A 23,988-nucleotide genomic window follows, 5' to 3' on the forward strand; every position below is an offset into this window, starting at 1 on the left:
AAGATTCAAGTTCAAGATGGAATCGCTCAGGGCGCTTATTACGAGCCTGGACGAGGGGGATTACAGGGTCTCCCTGGACATCAAGGATGCGTACCTGCATGTCCCCATTCCCCCCCCCCCCCTCACCAGGAGTACCTCAGATATGTGGTACAGGACTGTCACTATCAGTTCCAGACGCGGCCGTTGGAGTTGTCCACGGCACCGAAGGTCTTTACCTAGGTAATGGCCGAAGTGATGATACTCCTTCACAAGAAGGAAGTTTTTATTAACCCGTACTTGGACGATCTCCTGATAAAGGCGAGGTCCAAAGAACAGTTGGTAGTGGGGGTAGCACTCTCACGGGAAGTGCTACAACAGCACGACTGGATTCTCAATATTCCAAAGTCACAGCTGGTCCCGACGACACGTCTTCTGTTCCTGGGAATGTTTCTGAACGCAGACCAGAAAAGAGTGTTTCTTCCAGTGGAAAAAGCCGAGGAGTTGTCATCTCTAGTCAGAGACATCCTAAAACCAGGACAGGTGTCGGTACATCAATGCACACGAGTCCTGGGAAAAATGGTAGCTTCGTACGAAGCATAATTCCATTCGGAAGACTCCACGCAAGGACGTTCCAGTGGGACCTGTGGGACTAATGGTCCGGGTCCCATGTACAGATACAACAGCGGATAACCCTGTCAGCAAGAAACAGGGTGTCGCTGCTGTGGTGGCTGCAGAGGGCTCATCTACTAGTGGGCCGCAGATTCGGAATACAGGACTGGGTCCTGGTGACCACGGATGCCAGCCTTCGGGGCTGGGGTGCAGTCACACAGGGAAGAAATTTCCAAGGAGATTTCGCTTCACATAAATATTCTGCAGCTAAGGGCCATTTACAATGCCCTAAGACAAGCAAGGCCCCTGCTTCAGAACCAGCCGGTACTGATCCAATCAGACGACATCACGGCGGTCGCCCATGTACACAGACAGGGCGGCACAAGAAGCAGGATGGCGATGGCAGAAGCCACAAGGATTCTCCGATGGGCGACCTACACCCAGGAGAATGGGGACTTCATCCAGAAGTTTTCCAAATGCGGGTAAACCGTTGGGAATGACCACGGGTGGACATGATGGCGTCCCGCCTCAACAAGAAGTTGAAAAGATATTGCGCCAGGTCAAGGGACCCTCAGGCGATCGCTGGGGACGCTCTAGTGACACCGTGGGTGTACCAGTCGGTTTATGTGTCTCCTCCTCTACCTCTCATACCCAAGGTACTGAGAATAATAAGAAGGCGAGGAGTGAAAACCATACTCGGGGTTCCGGATTGGCCATGAAGAGCTTGGTACCCGGAACTTCAAGAGATGCTGGCAGAGGACCCTTGGCCTCTGCCGCTCAGACAAGACCTGCTGCAGCAGGGACCCTGTCTGTTCCAAGACTTACCGCGGCTGCGTTTGACGGCATGGCGGTAGAACACCGGATCCTAAAGGAAAAGGGTATTCCGAAGGAAGTCATCCCTACCCTGATCATAGCCAGGAAGGATGTCACCGCAAGACATTATCGCCGCGTTTGGCGAAAATTTGTTGCTTGGTGGGAGGCCATGAAGGCCCCGACGGAGGAATTTCAACTATGTCGATTCCTGCACTTCCTGCAAGCAGGGGTGACGTTTGGGCCTCAAATTGGGGTCCATCAAGGTCCTGATTTCGGCTCTGTCGATTTTCTTCCAGAAAAAACTGGCTTCACTGCCTGAAGTTCAGACTTTGGTTAAAGGAGTACTACATATTCAGCCTCCTTTTGTGCCTCCTGTGGCACTTTTTGGATCTCAACGTGGTGTTGGATTTCCTAATGTCGCATTGGTTGAGCCACTTAAAACCATGGAGCTAAAGTATCTCGCGTGGAAAGTGGTCATGCTGTTGGCCTTGGCCTTGGCCAGGCGTGTGTCAGAATTGGCGGCTTTGTCATGTAAAAGGCCTTATCTGATTTTCTGTATGGATAGGGCAGAGTTGAGGACTCGTCCTCAGTTTCTCCCGAAGGTGGTCTCAGGTTTTCACTTGAACCAACCTATTGTGGTGCCTGCGGCTACTGGGGACTTGGAGGATTCCAAGTTGCTGGACGTAGTCAGAGCCCTGTAAATTTTATTTTTCCAGGACGGCTGGAGTCAGGAAAACTGACTCGCTGTTTATCCTGATGGCACCCAACAAGCTGGGTGCTCCTGCTTCTAGGCAGTCTATTGTGCGCTGGTTTTGTAGCACTATTCAGCTGGCGCATTCTGCGGTAGGATTACCGCAGCCTAAATCAATAAAAGCCCATTCCACAAGGACGGTGGGCTCATCTTGGGCGGCTGCCCGAGGGGTCTCGGCTTTACAACTTTGCCGAGCAGCTACTTGGTCAGGGGCAAACACGTTTGCAAAATTCTACGAATTGATACCCTGGCTGAGGAGGACCTGGAGTTCTCTCATTCGGTGCTGCAGAGTCATCCGCACTCTCCCGCCCGTTTGGGAGCTTTGGTATAATCCCCATGGTCCTTACGGAGTTCCCAGCATCCACTAGGACGTCAGAGAAAATAAGAATTTACTTACCGATAATTCTATTTCTCGTAGTCCGTAGTGGATGCTGGGCGCCCATCCCAAGTGCGGATTGTCTGCAATACTTGTACATAGTTATTGTTAACTAATCGGGTTCTTGTTGTGAGCCATCTATTCAGAGGCTCCTCTGTTATCATGCTGTTAACTGGGTTTCATATCACAAGTTGTACGGTGTGATTGGTGTGGCTGGTATGAGTCTTACCCGGGATTCAAAATCCTTCCTTATTGTGTACGCTCGTCCGGGCACAGTATCCTAACTGAGGCTTGGAGGAGGGTCATAGGGGGAGGAGCCAGTGCACACCAGATAGTCCTAAAGCTTTCTTTAGATGTGCCCAGTCTCCTGCGGAGCCGCTATTCCCCATGGTCCTTACGGAGTTCCCAGCATCCACTACGGACTACGAGAAATAGAATTATCGGTAAGTAAATTCTTATTTTATAGCCAAAACTCTGAAGTAAAAAGTCTATGGCAGGTGAGGCAGTGCCTCACCTGCCTATCTTTTCCGCACATCTCTGATCAAAACTCACCAAATTTCCAGGAGTTTATACTGCTGCACCTGTGTATAATGCCCAGATGTACGATTTGGCTCATATATTGCATGTACATCTATCTCTGGTGCTAGCCAGTGCCTCCTGAGCTATTTAGCTCACCGCACATCCCTGAGTAATGGTCTATTATAACATATACTGGTTGAGTATCCCATATCCAAATATTCCGAAATACAGAATTTTTTGAGCGGGACTGAGATAGTGAAACCTATTGTATTTAATGACCTTCAGGCTGTGTGTATAAGGTGTATATGAAACATAAATGAATTGTGTGAATGTACACACACTTTGTTTAATGCACAAAGTTATTAAAAATATTGGCTAAAATTACCTTCAGGCTGTGTGCATAAGGTGTGTATGTAACATAAATGCATTCTGTGCTTAGACTTAGAACCCATCGCCATGATATCTCATTATGGTATACAATTATTCCAAAATACGGAAAAATCCGATATCCAAAATTCCTCTGGTCCCAAGCATTTTGGATATGGGATACTCAACCTGTGTGTGTGTGTGTGTATATTGTCAAAGTCAGAAAAATATCCCCATACACTCTGCCATATTTGCACCGCACACTGGTCTGCGCTGCGCATGCGTACGCTCTCCCGTGAAGGCGCATACCCGCAATAGCGTGCACCCGCGGGCGCACGGTATGCGTATTTACGGTAGAGTTTATGTAACCGTAGCGTGCGACTCATTCGTTACATATTTTCACAATTAATGTAGTTTGTAGATCATGGTCCCTTTGATAGATTCTGAAAGTTTGGTTAATATAGAATGTCCCTGAACGGAGGGATCCCTCTTTGTATTGTAGGAAGGGTCTAACAGGAGTCATACAGTAGTGTTTGGTACCCATCGGAAGAGTATTTAATTAACAATATTTCGGTGTTGGTTTGGAGCGTACTAATCGCTCGTGCGGATAGTTATGGACATAAGAAGTTTATGTCCATCTCTATTATTTACTCATACTCAGGTATGCGGCGGGAAACCTAGTTTCCCACCCACCTGAGCTGTTTGAAATCGTCACAGCCCACCTGTATGAATCACCCTATGACCTTTTGTTATAATGCGAAGCCGAATTCCTGCGTCCAATGGACAATGAGGTTGTAGGGACCATTAGATTGCATTGTGTGAGTAGCATAAAAGACGGGCCTGTGGCATCCAGCTTCCACTTCTCATCAAACGGTTCTCATTGCTGATAATCGGGAAGCTGGATGTCCAGAGGCGCATGCGATCATACCCTTTGTGCGTAAGTTTCTCTCCGTAATCATATTGTCTTACTGTGAGCCAATCTCTCTCTCTCCGTCTCTCTCTCTCTCTCTCTCCCTTCTCTTTCTCTCGTATCTCCCATTGACTAGTATTGTATTGTATTAGATCAGCATAGTATTGTATTGTATTTCTTGTATAGTTATTTGGTTAGGAAGTCTCTGTTATATTGTAGTGTATCATTTGTACTGTGATTCCTTTTTACAAGTATATTAGTTATAATACAGTTAATAGGCTTTGGACCCTAATCAAGTATCTGTGTATTTTTCTCATAGTGTTAAGTGTTCACTTGAGCGTCGGTGACGCTCAAGCAGCTTTGTAGTTAGTCAGGTTACACAAGGTTGCACTTACACCCTGTATTCACATTAAGGTATTCTGTGTATTACTTTGATAAAAGGTTTAGACATAAAGGTATAGCGTTGTGAGCGTCTGCGCCGCTGGTGATCTCCTCGTGGTCTCGAGCGTCCGCTACGCCGTAGCGAATCATTACTCTAGTCATCGCCAATAACGTGTTGTCCTGTGATCACTGGGCCGTGAGCGAACGTGACGCTTGAGCGTCTCGCCTTCGGCTGAGCGATCGTTACGCAACTAGCGTACCCTTACGGTACTTCTTAAGTAAACAGCGTACAGTGTTCTTAGACTTCATTAAGGGTTGTTTATACGACAAAAGAATTTAGCATTGTCAATTGGGGGACTCGTCCTGTCCTTCTCATATCTGCACTAGGTAGATCAGCAGACATTATCCCCCAGCAAAGGGTGGGAGGTTGTCTCGCAGTGCTGACGGGATAAGCGTCTGCTTCGCTTAGATAAAGAGTGCTGAAGGAATCCGGGAACCGGAAGTAAGAACAAAACGCTTGTGTCTTTTAAAACTGTTTATTTCTCTTCTGTCTTGCGTATACACGCACGCATACATATATATCTGCATTTCTTTTTCAATTTCGTATATCACTATTCCTGTTTGCCAATTTTTATAGTTGATAGAAAGTACTAAAAGAGACTTGCTGTTATTTCATAGTTTAAGAATAGAGGTAATAGTTAAAAGTGTAGACAAACACACACGTTTGCCTGGGAGATAAGGCAAAGCCAGTGGGGTACGCGGTAGATGATCAGGGATCGTTTACATTGATAAAAGAAATTGTGTTACGGTGGATCTTTTGTTTTGCGTACACGTGTCTCTAACAAAGACTAGCGTACGCAACCCAAAGGCAGACGCACGCAGCGTACATTACGCAACGTAGCGTCCGGTTACGCCCACGTAGCTCAAGTTGTGAAAAGGCGATAAGTAACGCACAGCGGTAAGTAACGCGACGCGGTAAATAACGCAAATCTATTTTTGGAAAATTTGAAATTTAGTTTAACAGATCCTGCTCCTAATTGGTAACACAGCTGGGCTAAAGAAAATTTCTGCGCAGAAATAGATATAGAAACGAAAGTGTACATGTGTTGAGTGAGTGTGTTTTTATTACATAAGTTTATATAACTTAGAGGTTGAACCAAAAAGAAATCGGGTAGGACATACGTGTAAGTGACATATACGGTGGCTAAGGAGGCATCCTTGGTTAAATAAAATATGAGCATTAGAGTATAGCGGACCAGTATACAAGACCAGGAGGTCAGACCAGGAGGTCGTACAGAACAAGACCAGGAGGTCACAAGGTACAAGAAGGTCCGCTATAAAGGTACAAGAAGCACAACCCCGGGGGTTGGTGCTAAAACCCATATAGGCCATTGGAAGCTCTGGCTGAAGGAATTCGCAGCCGCAATTTTCGATTCCATTGATCTCTCAGTACATAACAGGTAGTGCTTATGTACTGAACGATTGTACCGCACGTAATTGTGTGCAGTAGTTAGTAATCTGACCTAATACCATTAGAGTAAAGTGGTCACAAACGCTATTTGTACATTCTGACGTGATTTGTGTAATTTTTTATTTTTAAAGGGAAGTTCGCTGGTCACTCAGGAACTATCTAACAACCCCACCTTTACTGGAAAGAGTAAGTGTCCTGCGGGTAACCCTCGTATGTTCCAGTAAACAGAAGGTTTCTGGTAGGGCCCTGTATCGAGTACGCCAGCACCATATCGGTGTGATCAGGTCGTATTGGTCGAGGTGGGCGAGTGAGTGGGGTACTCGGTAAACCGCCACCGCCGGCCTATTTTGAATAATTTGGTTTGCTGTAAGGGTTCGCTGAAGACCGTGATATAAAGATCAAAGGAGTAGTAAGCAACACCTGCAGATTATGGGGGCCAATTGTTCAGGTAGGGGGCGATCAACCTCGGTTCGGGTTGATTCAGAGAACCGACCAGTCGGGTCGGCAAGGTACATCATGTGTGAAAAATACGGAAGTCACACAGAGGTTTTATGTGATGAATGGGAGAGAATGACTGTACAAGACAGGGAGAAATTCCCAAGAATAGGTAGCTTCAGTCCAGAAGTGTTACAAAATTTAAGGAGGAGGATATGTCTCATAAAATCAACAAAGAGACGAATTCAGCATCATGATTATTTACAGTTGTGGCAACAGGAAGGTGAGATACAGAGAGGTTTGGCTCTGGCGGCGGGATCTGGGGCAGTCAGGAAACTGATAGCCACAGCCCCGCCACCACTATACATAGCAGGAGAGAAGTTGATTACGGAGAGAAACGCACTGGGTTGTAAAACACAAACACTTAGTAACCCTGTAAATGTTAATGATGTTAACCAAGTAACTCATGCAAGTATTAACCCGTGCAAGTTGTACCCTGTTTTGAACTTTCCTCAGGAGTGTGATCAAGAAGACGATCCAGCAACAATTTCAGCTCTCTCTCTCGCAGCCACCATAGCAGAGACCACAGTAGGCACAGCAACACCCACGAGATTAGCAAAGGCCCCTAGCGGAGGGATAGGTGAGGTCGTGTCAACGGGTAAGTACGGCACCATGCATTATACTGAAACAATTTCACCACAAGTTGTAGAATCTACACAGAATGAGGTTGTTAGAGTTAACCCTGTTAGAGTAATAGCAGTTCCCAATGGGAAAACAGATGTATCAGGAGCCACTCCCATAAGGAACATTGCCATGTACACACCATTTTCCCGAATGGAATTAAGAACAATAGTGTCCGAATTTCCTGACCCCAGGAAAGACTTAGTTGCTAGCCAAAAATACATCAGGGATCTAGGTAACACTGTAGAACCCAACAACAAGGATTGGCAGATACTGCTAAGAGCTTGTTTACCTTCAAATGTCGACTCAGTTCAATTCTTAGCGGATTGTGGACTAGATAAAGATGTACCGCTTACAGACGTGTACAACAAGGATAATGTAAAAAGGATAAATTTACAGCTAAAGGAGTATTTCCCAGCCGTTGTTAAATGGAACAAAATATTCTCCATTAGACAAAAAGAGTCCGAAACGGCAACAGAATATTTTCATCGGGCACTATTAGAAATGGCAAAGTACACTGGAATAGAAGACATTAGGACCAACCCAAACCACCAAGAAGTAGCAGTATCTGTACTGATGGATGGTTTAAAGGAAACATTAAAGACTAGGGTTCAGACCACGCAACCATGTTGGCGAGGTCTGTCGGTGTCCACATTAAGAGAGGCTGCTATTGATCACGACAGAAACATCACTAGACACAGGGAGTCGCAAAGTGATAAGTTGATGTCAGTAAGTATACAGGCGCTGACCACAAGGCAGCCTGCGTATGTACCACCGAATCCTGTGGGTAAGTCAAGTGTAATAACATGTTTTTCTTGTAACAAACAGGGACACTATGCACGAGACTGTAGAACAAAGAGTGTACAAAGATCTTTTCAACCCCCTAGACAACGACACGACACACGACATTGGGAGCAGGGTCCACAGAGGCGGAGTTTTGAGCCACATACAGGGGAAACAAAAAGATACCCCCCGAACAGAGATTGGCATGCCTCTGGTAGTTCCCAGCTAACTCCCCCACAAGTAGTTGCTGCCAACGGGATTCAGGGAGGTCAGCATACCCAATAGGGGTGTGGCCATACCTGTAATCTGCAGCCAGTGAAATTGATTGCCAGTCTTAGAAATGAACCAGAGATTGCAATCAATGTAGCTGGTAAAACCTTAAACTTTCTTGTAGACACAGGGGCGGCCAAGTCAGTGATAAATTCGACAGTGGGCATGAGAACCACTGGTAGGACAGTTCCAGCCGTGGGAGTAACAGGAGTAGTCCAGCACTACCCTGTTAGCAAACCAGCCGAGATCACAATAGGGCCTTTGCATACCAAGCATTCGTTTTTGCTAGCTGCATCGGCACCAACCAATCTCCTGGGAAGAGACTTACTATGTAAAATGGGTTGCGTCATTTATTGTACTCCTGAAGGTGTATTCTTGGACATTCCTGAGAATCACGCTCAGGAAGTACGAGACATGTTAGACTCCCCATCAAAATTAATGTCACATCCCATTATGACAAATAGGAATCCATCCCAAATAGAAGAGATGACATCTCAGATACCAGAGTCACTTTGGACAAAAGATGGACAGGACACTGGATTAATGGCAAACGTAGCTCCAGTAGTTGTACAAGTAAAAGATGGTAGGATAGCTCCAAAAATCCCACAGTATCCTCTGAAGCCAGAGGTGGAGTTAGGAGTTTTCCCAGTAATAGAGCGCTTGCTACAACAGGGCATTCTAGTAAGAACGTCCAGCACAGCAAATAGTCCCATCTTCCCTGTTAAAAAGAGTGGGGGGAGGGGTTACAGGCTAGTGCAGGATCTAAGGGGGATTAACAAAATAGTTGAGAGTCAGTTCCCCGTAGTGCCAAATCCAGCTGTCATCCTAATGCAAATTCCTCCCACTGCCAAATTTTTCACTGTTATTGACCTCTGCTCCGCATTCTTTTCGGTACCTCTGCACCCTGACAGCCAATATTTGTTTGCATTCACATACAGAGGAGTCCAATACACGTGGACTCGGTTACCCCAAGGTTTCATAGATAGTCCAAGTATATTTTCTCAGGCTTTGCATGATTGTTTACAGTCTTTCCAACCGGAGAGTGGATCAGTATTGATACAGTATGTAGATGATTTACTACTGTGTTCAGATTCGCTGGAAGCTTCCCTGAAGGATACGAAACAGCTCCTGTTTCATCTTTCAGACACAGGACATAAGGTTTCCAAAGACAAGTTGCAATTATGCCAAACTAAGGTAAAATATTTGGGACACTGTCTAACACAAGGACTGAGACACCTGACCGCTGATAGAATCCAAGCCATTAGAGACATGACACTGCCACAAACCCAGCAACAGATCAGGACGTTTTTAGGAATGTGTGGGTATTGCCGTAATTGGATCCCAGGGTTTTCCATATTGGCGTTACCTTTGCAGGAAATGGTCTCCTCAAACAAACCTGATAGGATCTCGCATACAGACGAATCCGAAACAGCATTTGAGAGACTCAAACAGTGCCTAACGCAGGCGCCAGCACTAGGTATGCCAGACTATGGGAAACCCTTTGAACTATACGGAACAGAAAGTGCTGGTTGCGCAGCAGGTGTACTAACCCAAAAACACGGTGATGCCAGCAGGCCAGTTGCATACTACAGCGCTCAGCTAGACATGGTAGCGCGATCCCTTCCCACATGCTTGCGTAGCGTTGCGGCGATAGCATTGCTAGTGACAAAAAGCGAAGATGTCGTGCTAGGCCACAACCTCACAATCCATACACCACATGCAGTATCTGCCTTATTGAATTCTGCCCAAACCAGACACGTCTCATCAGCAAGGTTTACAAGATGGGAATTGGCATTAATGGCCCCAGTAAACATCACCATAAGGAGATGCAGCGCATTAAATCCTGCAACATTTCTCCCAGGTGTGCCTGGTCAGACACAAAGGGTGGAAGGTGAGAGTGATGGGGAAGGAGGATTTAATACAAAGGAAGATGCACATGATTGTATGGAATATTTGACCCAAAATTTTACCGCAAGGCCTGACATCAGTGACAATCCACTGGAAGATGCAGAACTCACGTTCTACACTGACGGTAGTTGTCATAGACAGTCAGACTCGGGAGACTTGTGTACTGGATACGCAGTCGTAGATGACCAAGACACCATAGAAGCGGAACCGCTAGGTCCACCTCACTCAGCCCAGGTTGCTGAACTGGTCGCCCTAACCAGAGCATGTGAATTGGCTAAGGGTAAGTCAGCCAATATCTACACCGATTCTAGATACGCCTTCGGGGTAGTACATGATTTCGGAGCCCTATGGCGCCTCAGAAATTTCATGACGGCAGCTGGTACACCGATAGCGCATGCAGCTTATATAAAAAGGCTTCTAACAGCGATACAGGAACCCGACAGAGTGGCTGTTATCAAATGTAAAGCACATACATATAGTCAAGACCCAGTGTCACTTGGTAACAGCCGAGCAGACGAAGCAGCTAAGCTTGCAGCTGCTACCCCCATACAGACAGACACCACACAACTGATGGTATTTAATACCATCAACACACAGAAGTTGTGTGAGATGCAGAATTTGTGTTCCACACAGGAAAAGGCAGTCTGGAAGGCAAAGGGATATGGCCAGGAGTCCTCAGGGCTCTGGACGGATGGACATGGTAAACCAGTGGCCCCCAGGACATACCTTCCGTGTCTGGCTGAAGCAGCTCACGGGCTGACTCATCTAGGCAAGGAGGGGATGTGCAAATTGGTAAGAGCATACTGGTGCGCCCCAGGATTCTCCTCTCATGCGGGTAAAAGAGCAATGTCATGCCTTACCTGTCTGAGAAAGAATATTGGAAAAGCAATACCTACAGAACCATCCCATATCCCACCTGCCGGCGGCCCTTTCCAGGTAATACAAATTGACTTCATTCAATTACCCCCATGTCGAAATTTGAAATATGTACTTGTTTGTATAGATGTTTTCTCGAATTGGGTCGAAGCATTTCCAGCAGCTACAATTACCGCTATGTTTACAGCTAAGAAAATTGTGCAGGAATTTGTATGTAGATATGGTATCCCTAGAATCATTGAAAGTGATAGGGGTACCCATTTTACCGGTGATGTCTTTCAAGGAATGTGTAAATTAATGGGTATTGATAGCAAGCTGCACACTCCGTACCGTCCACAGGCGAGTGCGAAGGTCGAAAGAGTGAACAGCACTATTAAAAATACATTGAGTAAAGTAATGGCAGAGACAGGATTGACGTGGCCAGAAGCTTTACCCATTGTTTTGTATAGCATCAGAACCACTCCCAGGTCCCCTCTTAACCTGTCCCCTTTTGAAATTCTGTTTGGTCGACAACCGCATGTCATGATTAACCCTCAGGATGATTTGAAATGTAACAATGAAGTGACTGTAAAATACTTGATTAACATGAGTAAGCAGTTGAGGAATCAAAATGATAATCTGAAGTTGGTGATTCCTGATTTACCAGATAGTAATTGTCATGACATTGAACCTGGGGATTATGTAATGATACGAAATTTTCTACGCTCAGGTTGTCTTATTGATAGATGGGAAGGACCATACCAGGTCTTATTGACTAGCACCACAGCATTGAAGGTTGCTGAGAGAGAGACTTGGGTCCATTCATCCCACTGCAAAAAGGTTGCTGATCCAGAGAAGTCCCGTGATAAGGAACAGACGGTAGAGGTTGTATCACTGGAGTGTCTGTTCCAGGAGGACTGAGGCGGCACCTGAGCCTTGAAGACCGAAAGCAGTTGTCGACTCCCCAATCCCTTTTATTGTTTTTCTCCACTTCCCATCCCCTCTCCCTTGAAATTTCTTTTTCCCCCTTCTCATTCTTCTCCATTTCCTCCTCAAAGATGGACTTGCCCCAAGAGACTGTGATCCGGATTTTGATGTTAACCATGATGTTGACCAGAGCAGTCTGTTCCGGCGAGAGTACCATAGAGGTCGAGAGAGGTTCTGGAATGGGTTCCGATTATGATGATGGAGGCGTAGTTTTCCAAGATCAACCAAATCAACAAGCAAAGGCGAGTATCAGAAAACGATCCGATAGAAGAAATTGTGATGGATTGTTAGCTGAAGAAAACTGTATCTGTAGGCTCTGTGACAATTTGATTGAGGATGGGTGCATAAAGGAATGCCAATCCAGTTTTAATATCCATATGGACCGGCATCCATTGAGTGACTATCACTCCTTAGTGGGTAACGTATTAAACCAAACAGATTGTTGGGTATGCTCTCAAGTACCTCAGGGTCATAGCAAATCAGGGCTAGTACCATTTCCTTTAACGTTAGGGGAGGTACTTGAGCTAAATGGTGGGAGACCGGTGGACCGGAGGTTTAACATCTCCAGCCCTCCTAGTTTGAAGCTCCACCAATACCATGTGGATAGGTCCCTCTTATGTTTCAATATCTCCAATCCCCGTAAACCGGGAAATTGGGAAGTGTCATGGAGCAACCTTACCATGACCTTTTCACACAGAGCAGATAGAATGCCTACAGATACAGAGCTTGTACGCCACATAGCCAGTAGAGGAAAATCTTTCCGGTATCGATATACCTTAGGAAATAGGATTACTAGAGTTGGAGAAGTATCACCAGGATACTGTGCACATATCGTACAAACTGATACATGCATTAAGCAGATGGAAGAATTAGGGTCAGGAGAATTCACCTGGAAGGTGTGTAATATGGTAATGTCCTTCTCCGTCCCATATGTTCTCCCCGATGATGCATATTTCATATGTGGGAGAAAGGCGTACAAGTGGCTTGCCCCAAACTCTGAAGGATTGTGTTATATTGGAAAAGTATTGCCTGAAGTGATGACTGTAACACATGACAAAATGAAAGACATACACCGTGGTGCCCAAGCTCCTTATACTCACACTCATTACGAGCACCGAGTTAAAAGACAACTGTCAGAAAGGTTAGAGCATCCGGCCTCTGATCTTATCCATGAATCCACCGGGATTCAGATTCTGGTAGCGTTAGATTTCACTCGCACCGCTCGAGGAGTGATGAATTATAGATACATTTCCGCACTCGCCAATTTGTTAGATAATATCACTGAAATGTATGATGACACGTTCAGATACACTGGAAGAGAACTTCAAGCTTATAAAACAGAACTAGTTCAGCATAGGATGGTTCTTAATTATCTTACAGCAGTAACAGGCGGATATTGTGTTACATTGGCAACACAGTACGGCATAAAGTGTTGCACGTATATCACAAATAGCACCGAGGATCCGGTAGAGGTCATAGACCAAAAGATGGACGATATTCTCCAATTAAAATGGGAGTTTCGCCGAAAACACAATCTCACCCTTGCCGCTGTAGGTAATGAGCTGACTAGTTGGGTGTCATGGTTGAACCCGCGAAATTGGTTCTCCGGTTTAGGAGACTGGGCTCAAGGAGTCATAATGGATGTTGGAAAGTTTCTCCTATGTATCTTAGGTGTTGTTATATCTATTGGATTGATATTTAGATGCGGGCAGGCTTTAATGAGGTGCAAACAAAGTACAAAAGTGGTGAGCTTGAGGAGTGAGGAAACTGTAATTAACCTGGATTTGATTTATGACCCAATGATAGAAACCAGGATGTGATGAAAAATGCGATTATACGGTCCGTTTCTTTCACCTGTTTTTCTGCTTTTCTCCAAGATACAAAGACCCCCTTGGACGAGGAAGTTGACGAGACGCTATACAGACAACGGACAAGCACCAAAGATGAAGTTTTGACAAACTATGATATGGACACTTGATGAACTTTGCCATGGATCCCCAGTTTCCCTAGTATTTTTAAACTCACGCTAGCCCAACATTTTTGTAAATCTGATGGCACTGACAAAGCTATTTGCTCATGCCCAAGGAGCAATACAGCGCAAAGAAGACGACTCTCAACAGATACCGAAGAAAACTTCAACAACAGATGTACATTTCCCTGACATAGAATATCATTGCATTTTCCATAAGTGTTCTTTATCTTCATCTCTACAACCCTCAGGTAATAACACACATAGTATAGGGAATACAGGCACAGATATCAGCAACCACATATTCCCCCATTCATGTATCATCAACTAAAATGTGCTCCCCATTTTGTTCAAAAGCCGAAAAGAGCTCGGTAAAGTTTGACAGCCCATCCACAGACCTGTACCACGGGATAAGAAGGAATTCAAATGTATACTTCGCAATACCTCGAAGCTTGATTTACCACACGTAATGCACGATGATACATGACCCTCCAAACATGGACTCATACACACATACTTCTGCTATCTCACTAGGTCATACCCTCTTCACACCTACTCCTCTCTTCTTCCTTACCCAACCATGGAAATGAATTAACCCCTGACTTATATTTTTCTCCTTTTTGAAATGTTTTGAAGGTGGCAGTTATTATTGACTGCCAAAGGGTGGACTGTCAAAGTCAGAAAAATATCCCCATACACTCTGCCATATTTGCACCGCACACTGGTCTGCGCTGCGCATGCGTACGCTCTCCCGTGAAGGCGCATACCCGCAATAGCGTGCACCCGCGGGCGCACGGTATGCGTATTTACGGTAGAGTTTATGTAACCGTAGCGTGCGACTCATTCGTTACATATTTTCACAATTAATGTAGTTTGTAGATCATGGTCCCTTTGATAGATTCTGAAAGTTTGGTTAATATAGAATGTCCCTGAACGGAGGGATCCCTCTTTGTATTGTAGGAAGGGTCTAACAGGAGTCATACAGTAGTGTTTGGTACCCATCGGAAGAGTATTTAATTAACAATATTTCGGTGTTGGTTTGGAGCGTACTAATCGCTCGTGCGGATAGTTATGGACATAAGAAGTTTATGTCCATCTCTATTATTTACTCATACTCAGGTATGCGGCGGGAAACCTAGTTTCCCACCCACCTGAGCTGTTTGAAATCGTCACAGCCCACCTGTATGAATCACCCTATGACCTTTTGTTATAATGCGAAGCCGAATTCCTGCGTCCAATGGACAATGAGGTTGTAGGGACCATTAGATTGCATTGTGTGAGTAGCATAAAAGACGGGCCTGTGGCATCCAGCTTCCACTTCTCATCAAACGGTTCTCATTGCTGATAATCGGGAAGCTGGATGTCCAGAGGCGCATGCGATCATACCCTTTGTGCGTAAGTTTCTCTCCGTAATCATATTGTCTTACTGTGAGCCAATCTCTCTCTCTCCGTCTCTCTCTCTCTCTCTCTCCCTTCTCTTTCTCTCGTATCTCCCATTGACTAGTATTGTATTGTATTAGATCAGCATAGTATTGTATTGTATTTCTTGTATAGTTATTTGGTTAGGAAGTCTCTGTTATATTGTAGTGTATCATTTGTACTGTGATTCCTTTTTACAAGTATATTAGTTATAATACAGTTAATAGGCTTTGGACCCTAATCAAGTATCTGTGTATTTTTCTCATAGTGTTAAGTGTTCACTTGAGCGTCGGTGACGCTCAAGCAGCTTTGTAGTTAGTCAGCTTACACAAGGTTGCACTTACACCCTGTATTCACATTAAGGTATTCTGTGTATTACTTTGATAAAAGGTTTAGACATAAAGGTATAGCGTTGTGAGCGTCTGCGCCGCTGGTGATCTCCTCGTGGTCTCGAGCGTCCGCTACGCCGTAGCGAATCATTACTCTAGTCATCGCCAATAACGTGTTGTCCTGTGATCACTGGGCCGTGAGCGAACGTGACGCTTGAGCGTCTCGCCTTCGGCTGAGCGATCGTTACGCAACTAGCGTACCCTTACGGTACTTCTTAAGTAAACAGCGTACAGTGTTCTTAGACTTCATTAAGGGTTGTTTATACGACAAAAGAATTTAGCATTGTCAATATATATATATATATATATATATATACACACACACACATTGTATTTACTATATGTGTCACCTACTTGCTCATTTCAGCCTTAAGGATAGACTAAGGAAGGGAATCATGAGTCCATCTGAGGTCATGACATACTTTAAACAGCCTGTGGCTTCTAGCAGAAACTTCATCCGAGCAGCAGACTACATAGAGACCACCCTTGATCTTCTGACAGAGAAGGTGCGGAGCATCTACAGCAGACCTTTAAACATTTCAGGTACAGAGAGGAACTTCAAGTGCACCTGTTACCTGTGAATTAATATCAGATCAGATAAATAGATTATTTTATTCATTCATTCAAATATGACATTATAAATGTGCTATACTGTACGTCTTAGTTGAAACACATCAGTCATTCTGACAATAATTATCCTATTGCCTGACTAACCTTAGCACAATACTATTACATATATTCAACAGACTTGCTGACAACCAACCAGATAGACATGTTACATAAGGTTTCCGGATATGCTTTCCTTCATCTTCCAAAAGCTTGTCCTCGAAGTTGCTATCGTACGATCACCGGAGTGTGCAACAACAGGTGAGGATAGGATTACCAGGGGGAAAGAAACAAGTAACTATCCCAGAGATTGCTTAGAGCATAGGTTTACAAGACACCGCTGTCCTTCCCTCGTGAGCTGAAAATGACTTTATTTTTTACCTTGCTTTGGCCTTTACATTTTGTCTTAAAAATCAGATTAGTTGCCGTATGTTTATGAGCTGCATACAACTTTGATTACTTTGTCGTTGCTATGTAACATTATTGTAGCAAATTGTGCTGAAAATATTGTTGGTAATTTAACTACTGTAAACTGTATAGTGATGGGTATAATGCACTCCATTTGTGATATAGAAGAATATTGTTGAGAGGTGCTATCGGACACCGAACTGCAAGATTTTTGTTTCAATGTGATGTCTTAAACTGTGTTCACACCTATACAGGAGCGCCGACAGCTGTGTCAGACCCTGGTAATCTGAGGGGGCGTGGCCAATGCAGGGAGGTGTGGCCAGCCCCCTCCTTTAAAAATATTGAAAAATAAAGCTGCTGCACGCGCTGGTGGGGGTTTTGAGTGAGATAGCGGTGTCGGCCTCCTGATCCCATAGAATCCCATACACACTGAGCTATTTCTACTTATGGTTAGTCTGGGAGGAGGGCAGGTACAGGAGTGGCAATTATACGTGTTAGCTTTAATCTTGGATTGTGGTATTTCTATCTATAGTGTCTAAGATTGAAGATTTAGGAATGAAGCAGAAAAGAGCAGTTTTAATTTTTTAATGTCTTTATCATTATGTGAAATTAGTAAGCACCAAATATAACATGGGTACTGTCAAATATAAGGATATTATAAGGCCATCGTGGAATTCTGTGTCCATATAAATGCACAAGGCCACCAGAACTGCAAGGTAACTTATGGAAGCTTTTTGGTTTGCAAGAAATTATTGCATGTAATGTAATGCATACATTTACATTTTATACAAAAAGTAGCCTGTATGGGGTGATCGTCATATCCAAATAGATTAAGTTCAATGACAGTTGGGTATTGCTTCACGGAACACTTTACAAATGAGGCACGTGACTTCACCGCTCACCAGGGGGCAGATGTATTCAGCCTGGAGAAGTGATTAAGACGTGATAAGTGCAAGGTGATAGCGTACCAGCCAATCAGCTCCTAACTGTCATTTTTCAATCCCGTAATGATTGGCTGGTGCATTATCACCTTCCACTTATCACTGCTTTATCACTTCTCAAGGCTTAATACATCTGCCCCCAGATATTATATATTTTACAGGCATGACCCCTATATATAGGGGAGAAAAGTAGTGGTATGAACAGTAATGAAGTTACTACATTTTGGTCTGATCACATTTGTGTATTCACCATATGGTGTGTGTGTCTCTGTGGATAAGATTTATCAATCCTTGGAGAGATAAAGTGGAGAGAGATAAATTACCAACCATTTTTCAAACAAAACCTGAAAATGACAGACAGAATCTGATAGGTTGGCACTTTATCCGCTTAATCTCTCGCCAAGGTCTGATACATCTCCCCCTGTGTTTCCAAACAGCTACAAAAATGTTTGCTACAGAAATAGTCAACTTTTAATAATCAGATTCCTGATGCATCTAACTTCATATTTCTAATATTAATACTGGTACGCCTAAGTAAACATGCTCTCAGTTTTGTAGACTGAGAAAACTGTTTCTACTAGATGTACAGGGCACAACCAAGTACTGACAATTACATACAAAGCAAGGTGGACCTGCTGCATATATATGTGATATTGTATTTTGAGACTTTCTATTCCAGTTCAGTCATGAATACAAATGAAAGCATTAATAGATAATGATAACACTGATTTGTTTTGTTTTTATTCATTTTAGGAGATTTCCAAACTTTGGAGCTTCCAACAGGGCCTATTTCCGCTTACTACCTGCCCAGTATGAGGATGGGAGATCCCTCCCACAAGGATGGACAGAATCCAAAAGGATCAATGGATTTACTTTGCCTTTGGTGATTAGATTTTCTACCATTTGCCAATGTCTAGCAAAAACATTTACAGCAGGATAGATTAACAACTTCTGTTATTTAAGGCAACATCCACGAATAGTTTTAGACACTGGGAGACTATGCAGCTAATGTTATTAAAATGAAAACAATCCACTCAGAATTTCAATGGGTCGCAGTAGTAATTACGGATCCACATGACAAAATATCAGACCAGTTTAATTTGAACATATCCAGATTGACACTCTGGCAACATCAATATGTTCAGTCAATGTTCAGCCATTCAAGTTCAGTCGGACAACGCCACGACAGTGGCATAAATCAATCGACAAGGAGGAACACAAAGCAGAGCCTGCATGCGAGAAGTGTCAAGGATACTCCTCTTTGCAGAAAGAAACGCAAGAGCAATGTTGGCCATCTTTACTCCGGGGGTGGACAACTGGGAAGCGGACTTCCTAAGTCATCACGACCTCCACCCGGCGGAGTGGGGCCTCCTCCCATAGGTGTTTCAGCAGATTACCGACCTGTGGGGCTGCCCGCAGATCGACTTGATGGCATCTCAGCTCAACAAGAAGCTTCGCTGGTATTGTCCGAGAACCAGGGACCCTCAGGCGATAGCAGTGGATGCATTGATGACGCTGTGGCCTTACCGGTTGGTCTACCTGTTTCCTCTGATTCCGTTACTCCCAAGGGTGCTAAAAAGAATCGGGCAACAAATAGTCCAGGCAATTCTGATTGCCCCAGACTGGCCTTGGAGGGCATGGTATGCGGATCTTCTTGACATGTCCGTTGAAGACCCTTAGCCTCTGCCAATGAGAAGAGATCTTCTTCAACAAGGACCGTTTGTCTACCCGGACTTACGGCAGCTTCGTTTGATGGCATGGCGGTTGAGCGGAACATCCATGCTTGCAAAGGCCTTTCCAAAAGGTTATTGCAACCATGGTTCAGGCCAGGAAACCTGTGACGTCAAAGCACTACCATCATATCTGGAGGATATATGTCTCTTGGTGTGAGGAGCATAAGTATCCTCCTGCGGATTTTCACTTGGGACGTTTCTTATGTTTCCTACAGGCTGGAGTGGATATGGGCTTAGGTCTGGGCTCTATTAAGGTCCAGATTTCAGCCTTTTCTATTTTCTTCCAGAAGAAGTTGGCAGTGTTGCCAGAAGTTCAGACCTTCTTGCAAGGGATATTTCGTACACAGCCTCCCTTTGTGCCACCAACGGCACACTGGGATCTGATTGTGGTATTGGAATTTCTACAGTCCTCCTGGTTTGAACCGTTAATGATGGTAGAAGACAAGTACCTTACGTGGAAGACGGTAATGTTACTGGCCCTGGCTTCTGCTAGGCGTGTCTCAGAATTGGGGGCCTTATCGTGTAAAAGTCCATACTTGGTCTTTTACGAAGATAGAGCAGAGCTCAGGACCAGGCAGCAGTTCCTGACGAAGGTTGTCTCTGCGTTCCACTTGAACCAACCTATTGTGGTTCCGTCAGGTTCTGGCACTTCTGCCCCTCCGGAGGCGTTGGATGCTGTGCGAGCCTTGAAAATCTACGTCAAGAGGACGGCTCGGATCAAAAGACAGATTCCCTGTTAGTGCTTTATGATGCGCAGAAAAAGGGTTGCCCTGCTTCTAAGCAGTCCATTGATGACATTTTTGAAACGCAGCCTGTGACATTGCAGTTAGGAGCTGATTGGTACTTTATCTCCGTCCATTTTATCTCCATCCAAGGCTTAGTACATAGACCCCTAAAACTCTAAGTAGGCTTGATAATGTGAATGATTCCATTGCTGTATGAACAGTGCTGCATAATACTATTAGTGCTATATTATATTAGTAATACGCAAATGTCACTGCACTGTATATGTGTGTACAGTGGACATACAGGCATATTACGTTTTTTTCCAGTTGTTTTGATGTCTTTTTTTTTTTTGTCATTGCAGGCGCGGGCTGTGTCTAATGAGATTATCCGGTTCCCAGAGAGAGAGCAGACTCTTGACAGCCAGAGATCTCTCATGTTCATGCAGTGGGGCCAATGGATTGATCATGACCTTGACCTCGCACCTGAGACACCATCGAGATCAACCTTTCTAAAAGGCATAGACTGTGAGCACAGCTGTGTCCGGGCACCACCATGCTTCCCACTGCGGGTACCTTTCTTCTACAATGTGTTTTATTTCAGAGTAGGAATACAACTAAGCAGGAGTAAGATTATAACTAGTGTCTATTTTTGTGTAGAGTAAGGGGCTGATTTATCAATGAGTTTTCTCCTATACAATGTGTTTTAGAACTCCCAGCTATAATTTTTCAAACACATGACAGTTAGAAGCTGATTGGCTGGAGCACCATTTATCATACACGAGTTTTAAAACTGTTTCGTATGATAAAACTCGTTGATAAATCAGCCCCTAAACGTTTTACACTTACATTGCTGATACTAAACAACATTTAGAAACAATTTCTATCAGTATATAAATATGTGCATGTTGTGCAGACATAGTACATTAAACTCGTGATAGAACTCTAATATCATTCTATTACACTCTATACATACGTTTGGTGTATCAAGCAGTGAAAGAGTGAAGAAGTTGTAATAGCAACCAAGTGTGGAGACACTCTCTGCTTTATACATCAACCCCATAGTACAGTACTTTGTCCCTACTCAGAATGACGTGAGCACTGGGCATGATCACAGTACCATTATGTTAACCTCTATCCAGAGAGTTAACATCCATCATAGTCAGACCACAGACATGATAAAAATACAATTAAGCTGCATTCTATAGAGGCACATGACACCACAGCTTCCAATATGACCTGACCACTGGACATGATCATAATTTAATCTTGACAGCGGCAGGAATTCTAATGCTTTTGGCTGTGTAGGGAGGTAGTCTGTATGTGCATTGCAGAACATAGTATCCTCCACCTAGTTAGAGTAGACAAAAGTAATACTTTTCTCTGACGTCCTAGTGGATGCTGGGAACTCCGTAAGGACCATGGGGAATAGCGGGCTCCGAAGGAGGCTGGGCACTCTAGAAAGATCTTTGACTACCTGGTGTGCACTGGCTCCTCCCACTATGACCCTCCTCCAAGCCTCAGTTAGATTTCGTGCCCGGCCGAGGTTGGATGCACACTAGGGGCTCTCCTGAGCTCTTAGAAAGTAATAGTCTTAGATTTTTTTTATTTTCAGTGAGACCTGCTGGCAACAGGCTCACTGCAGCGAGGGACTAAGGGGAGAAGAAGCGAACTCGCCTGCTTGCAGCCGGATTGGGCTTCTTAGGCTACTGGACACCATTAGCTCCAGAGGGATCGACCGCAGGCCCAGCCTTGATGTTCGGTCCCGGAGCCGCGCCGCCGTCCCCCTTACAGAGCCAGAAGCAAGAAGATGGTCCGGAAAATCGGCGGCATGAAGACTCTGTCTTCACCAAGGTAGCGCACAGCACTGCAGCTGTGCGCCATTGCTCCTCTCACACACTTCACACTTCGGTCACTGAGGGTGCAGGGCGCTGGGGGGGGCGCCCTGAGGCAGCAATAAAAACACCTTGGCTGGCTAAAATACCTCAATATATGGCCCCAGGGGCTATATATGAGGTAAATACCCCTGCCAGAATTCCATAAAAAACGGGAGAATAGGCCGCGAAAAAGGGGCGGAGCCTATCTCCTCAGCACACTGGCGCCATTTTCCCTCACAGCTCCGCTGGAAGGAAGCTCCCTAGCTCTCCCCTGCAGTCTACAAAGGGTTAATAAAGAGAGGGGGGGCACTAAATTTAGGCGCAGTATACATTATATATAAAAACAGCAGCTATAGGGGACATAACTCAGTTAGTCCCTGCATTATATAGCGCTCTGGTGTGTGCTGGCATACTCTCACTCTGTCCCCCCAAAGGGCTTTTGTGGGTCCTGTCCTCGTTTAGAGCATTCCCTGTGTGTCTGCGGTGTGTCGGTACAGCTGTGTCGACATGTTGAATGAGGAGGCTTATATGGTGACGGAACAGAGGCCGATATATGTGATGTCGCCCCCTGTGGGGCCGACACCAGAGTGGATAGATAGGTAAAAGGTATTAACCGACAGTGTCAACTCCTTACATAAAAGGGTGGATGACGTAACAGCTGTGGGACAGCCGGCTTCGCAGCCCGCGCCTGCCCAGGCGTCTCAAAGGCCATCAGGGGCTCAAAAACGCCCGCTCTCTCAGATGGCAGACACAGATGTCGACACGGAGTCTGACTCCAGTGTCGACAAGGTGGAGACATATACACAATCCACTAGGAATATCCGTGACTTGATCCCGGCAATAAAAAATGTGTTATACATTTCTGACTTTAACCCAAGCACCTCTATAAATGGGTTTTAGGTTTGGGGAGAAAAAACAGGCAGTGTTTTGTTCCCCCATCAGATGAATAAATGAAGTGTGTGAAAAGCGTGGGTTCCCCCGTTAAGAAACTGGTCATTTATAAAAAGTTACTGATGGCGTACCCTTTCCCGCCAGGAGGATAAGTTACGCTGGGAGATATCCCCTAGGGTGGATAAGGCGCTCACACGTTTGTCAAAAAAGGTGGCACTGCCGTCTTAGGATACGGCCACTTTAATAGGTACCTGTTGATAAAAAACAGGAGGCTATCCTGAAGTCTGTATTTACACACTCAGGTACTAGACTGAGACCTGCAGATAGTGCTGCTGCAGCGTGGTCGGTGACCCTGTCAAACAGGGATACTAGTTGGCAAACATAAAAACATATTAAAGACGTCGTCTTATATATGGGGGATGCACAGAGGGATATTTTGCCGGCTGGCATCCAAAATAAATGTAATGTCCATTCTGTCAGGAGGGTATTAGAGACCTGTCACTGGACAGGTGATGCTGACTTAAAAAGCGCATAGAGAGCCTTATAAGGGTGAGGAATTATTTGGGGATGGTCTCTGGGACCTCGTATCCACAGCAACTGCTGGGAAGAAATAATTTTACCTCAGGTTTCCTCACAGACAAAGGTACAGTCCTTTCGGCTTCAGAAAAGCAAGCGGGTCAAATGGCGCTTCCTTTCTGTACAGAGACAAGGGTAGAGGGAAAAAGCTGCACCAGTCAGCCTGTTCCCAGAATCAAGATTCTTCCCCCGCCTCCTGTGAGTACACACCATGACGCGGGTGCTCCACAGGTGTAGCCAGGTACGGTGGGGGGCCGTCTCAAAAATGTCAGCAATTAGTGGGCTCGCTCACAGGTGGATCCCTGTTTCTTTCAAGTAGTATTTCAGGGGTACAAGCTGGAATTCGAGATGTCTCCCCCCAGC

At 44.9% G+C, this 23,988-nt stretch overlaps 1 protein-coding gene across 1 annotated transcript in view; it reads left to right on the plus strand.

Annotated features, from left to right (window-relative positions):
• Positions 1–23,988, plus strand: part of LOC135050078 (myeloperoxidase-like) — a 59,679-nt gene that overhangs the window by 15,115 nt on the left and 20,576 nt on the right. Inside the window, exons 3-6 of the mRNA XM_063956217.1 lie at positions 16,239–16,414; positions 16,618–16,738; positions 18,580–18,709; positions 20,647–20,853. Of these exons, the coding sequence (XP_063812287.1) occupies positions 16,239–16,414; positions 16,618–16,738; positions 18,580–18,709; positions 20,647–20,853 (634 nt within the window). The remainder of the gene's footprint in view (positions 1–16,238; positions 16,415–16,617; positions 16,739–18,579; positions 18,710–20,646; positions 20,854–23,988) is intronic.

The sequence above is a fragment of the Pseudophryne corroboree genome, chromosome 2 (genome assembly GCF_028390025.1).
Source record: "Pseudophryne corroboree isolate aPseCor3 chromosome 2, aPseCor3.hap2, whole genome shotgun sequence".
NCBI lineage: Eukaryota > Metazoa > Chordata > Amphibia > Anura > Myobatrachidae > Pseudophryne > Pseudophryne corroboree.